Source organism: Apium graveolens, chromosome 10, assembly GCF_009905375.1.
Source record: "Apium graveolens cultivar Ventura chromosome 10, ASM990537v1, whole genome shotgun sequence".
Taxonomy (NCBI): Eukaryota; Viridiplantae; Streptophyta; class Magnoliopsida; order Apiales; family Apiaceae; genus Apium; species Apium graveolens.
In genome coordinates, this window is record NC_133656.1 from 41445306 (window position 1) to 41448370 (window position 3065).

The following is a 3065-nucleotide window of genomic DNA, read 5'->3' on the forward strand; positions in this document are numbered from 1 at the left end:
GACCTAACATATAAATTGGGTGTGTGTATGTGTGAGATTGGGTGTATGTGATATAGAGTTATTGGATTATTGAGTTAATATATGTTACACATGATTGAAGGATTGCATGACGACCCAGATTCCTGACCCCGGATTTGGGGGTGTTACACCTCCAATTCTTTTTCCACAAAGGTTGAAAAAGTGCAAGTTAGAGTAGCAGTATGAAAAGTTTTTGAACATGTTTGTTGAGATTCATATTAGCATTCCGTTTGCTGATGTATTGGCTCGAATGCCCCTTTATGCAAAATTTATGAAGGAGGTATTGTCCAATAGGAAGAAGTTTGAGAAAGTAAAAACTATCACTCTTAATGAAGAATGTAGTTCTATCACTCAACGCACAATTCCTTCTAAACTGAAGGACCCTGGGAGTTTTTCTTTACCATGCACCATTGGTGAAGTCAGAATTAAAAAAGCCGTGTGTGATCTTGGAGCTAGTGTGAGTTTAATGCCACACTCTATTTATAAAAGACTTGGTTTGTGAGAGTTAAAGAAGACACGAATTCACTGCAACTTGTGGATAAATCAATAAAGTATCCACTAGGTGTACTTGAAGATGTTTTGATAAAGGTGGATAAATTTGTTATTCCGTATGATTTTGTTATGTTGGAGATGACTGAGGATGTTGATATTCTAATTATTTTGGGAAGACCATTCTTGAAAACCGCGGGAATCAATACTGATGTGAAAGCTGGTAAGCTTACATTGAATATGGGAGAAGAAAATTTTAATTTTGATCTTAATCAAGCTAAGAAAGGGTTATCAGTTGAAACCGAGTGCTATGGCATGGATATTAGGGAAGAATTTGTGAAAGAAGTCAATGATCATGCTCGTGGGGTGGAAGCTAAAATTAACGAAAACTTTTCTCTTGTACATGAATTTCAAGGTGTGAACAAAGTGGATATTACAGTTGGACCATTATAGATTGTTTCGAGATATCCACCATAAAATAAAAGAATCACAGGCGTTGAGCTAACGACGTTAAACAAGCGCCTCTTGGGAGGCAACCCATGAATGTTGTAAATAAATATATGTTCATATATTATTAGTGTGTGAGTGAGTTTAATATTGAATGATACTTCCACCAGCATGACAATTGTGTATTTTTTGTTATTACAGGACTTGAGCTTGGAATTTTAACATTTGATAATTTTTGGAAATTGAGCATGACCACGCTATTTCTCAGCATACTCATGCACATCACTAACTGCTTGCTTTTGGAAAACTAGCATGTGCATGCCACCTACTAGCACGCCCAAGATCATCACGCCATCTATGTCTGCAAATATTTTATAATTTGGCATGTTTATGGCGATAAATGCGTGATCATGCAACCGTGTAGCACCTCCATGCCAAATACTAGCATGTTTCTGCGGATCACATTGTCTCAGCCTATATCGACTGATTTTTTTAATACGATAGCATGTTGATCACGCACCACTGTACCACCCTCATGCAGTTCATATAGCATGCTCAAGCTCCTCACAGTTGCAGCGACTGGAAGTTTTTAAGGATTTGGCATGTTCATGCCAATATCCGCATGATCACACAATAGCGCAACACTCTCATGCCACCTACCAGTGTGTTATCTTCAGGTATCAAATGACTACAATTTTTATGATCATGCCAATTACTGAGCGTGTTCATGCACCTATCCAGCACTTCCATGCAAGCACCTGCATGTTAATGCCCCAGCTTAGCATCATCATGTGGAAAAATTGCATGTTCATGCTCTTCCGTCCTTGTCATGACTGCAAGTTTTTGGACATTCCATATATTTATGCCACCTACTAGCATATTCTTTCTCCTCCATTGCATGCTCAAGCTATTCATGTTTTTTTTGGCTTGTTGATTCTTATGGAAATTTAGTATGATCATTCCATAACACGCTACACCTGCTGGGATATTGGCATGCTCACGCAGAATTTTCATGATCATGTCATTCTGCTGTTTAACAAATCTCAAGGCGCTAGCTCCGTTTTGTTTATCTGAGGCGGCGCGGACAGAGCACCTACACTAGACACTGACTTATCGTCTTGTTTATCACTACTGCTTCACTTATAGATATTTAATTATTTTCTATAGTAATGATGATGCCTGCAATAAAGGGGAATTAAAGAAAATATTAAGGACTTAAAGGCTTTGAATGGAGTTGTTCAGAAGGGGCATGGAAACTCAACAAGATTGATACAACCTTCACAGTAGTCTTGAATCATAGCACTTCATTCTTATATATGTGCAGGGGAGTACTTCTTTCTTCCTATATCATATGATTATTTGTTAAGTGTGTCAATGAGGACATTGACCCATTTAAGTGTGGGGATGTATTCACAATTGTGTTCTCGTGTGATATAAAAAAATTAAAAAAATGAAAACTTTAAAAATAAAAAAATAATTCCAGCCTTGTAAAATAGTTCATATAGATTGCATTGTATAGTGACAGTGTAGACTAGATGCATTGCATGGTATTTCAATCATATCATGATCTCAAATTAGTAGTAGTCCAAGTTGGTGACATATGATGATTCCATGTGTACCTTGTTAATGACTAATTCTTTCTATGATCACATGTTAAAGGTATTACATGCGTAGTTTCACTTTTGTAAATCTTGTTTCTTAATACACACCTATTGTGCTCTTAAGCTGAGACTGAGATATGCTTGTTTCTTGAGGGGTAGCCGCTTGTTAATGATTAAAATTTTGACTATTCTCTTTTGATCTTAGTACGTAAATGCTTAAGTTTGGGGGAAATTATGTGATGTATATGTCTTCTAAACAAATGAAAAAAATGAAAAAGAAAGAAAAATGAAGAAGAAATAGATGAATGAATAGTAGCAATAAAGTACACACTAAAAATTGTGGTATGATTGACTAAGTTGAGCTAATTAATACTCGAGTAATTAAGTATGAGGGGACTTTGTGCCTAGTAACCTAAAGCCTTTTATGATTTAGGATTGCTGATCCAACACTCGCTACATGGGTATTAGTGCATAAATCTTTAGGAATCTCAACCATTGCACAGTTAAATA

General features: G+C 36.3%; 1 protein-coding gene across 1 annotated transcript; it reads left to right on the top strand.

Moving 5' to 3' along the window:
• Positions 1–217: 217 nt before the first annotated feature.
• LOC141690544 (uncharacterized) lies at positions 218–960 on the top strand. Its single transcript, XM_074495335.1, has 2 exons — positions 218–475; positions 607–960. Exons 1-2 carry the CDS (start codon positions 218–220, stop codon positions 958–960), a joined length of 612 nt encoding a protein of 203 aa, XP_074351436.1.
• Positions 961–3065: the final 2105 nt, after the last annotated feature.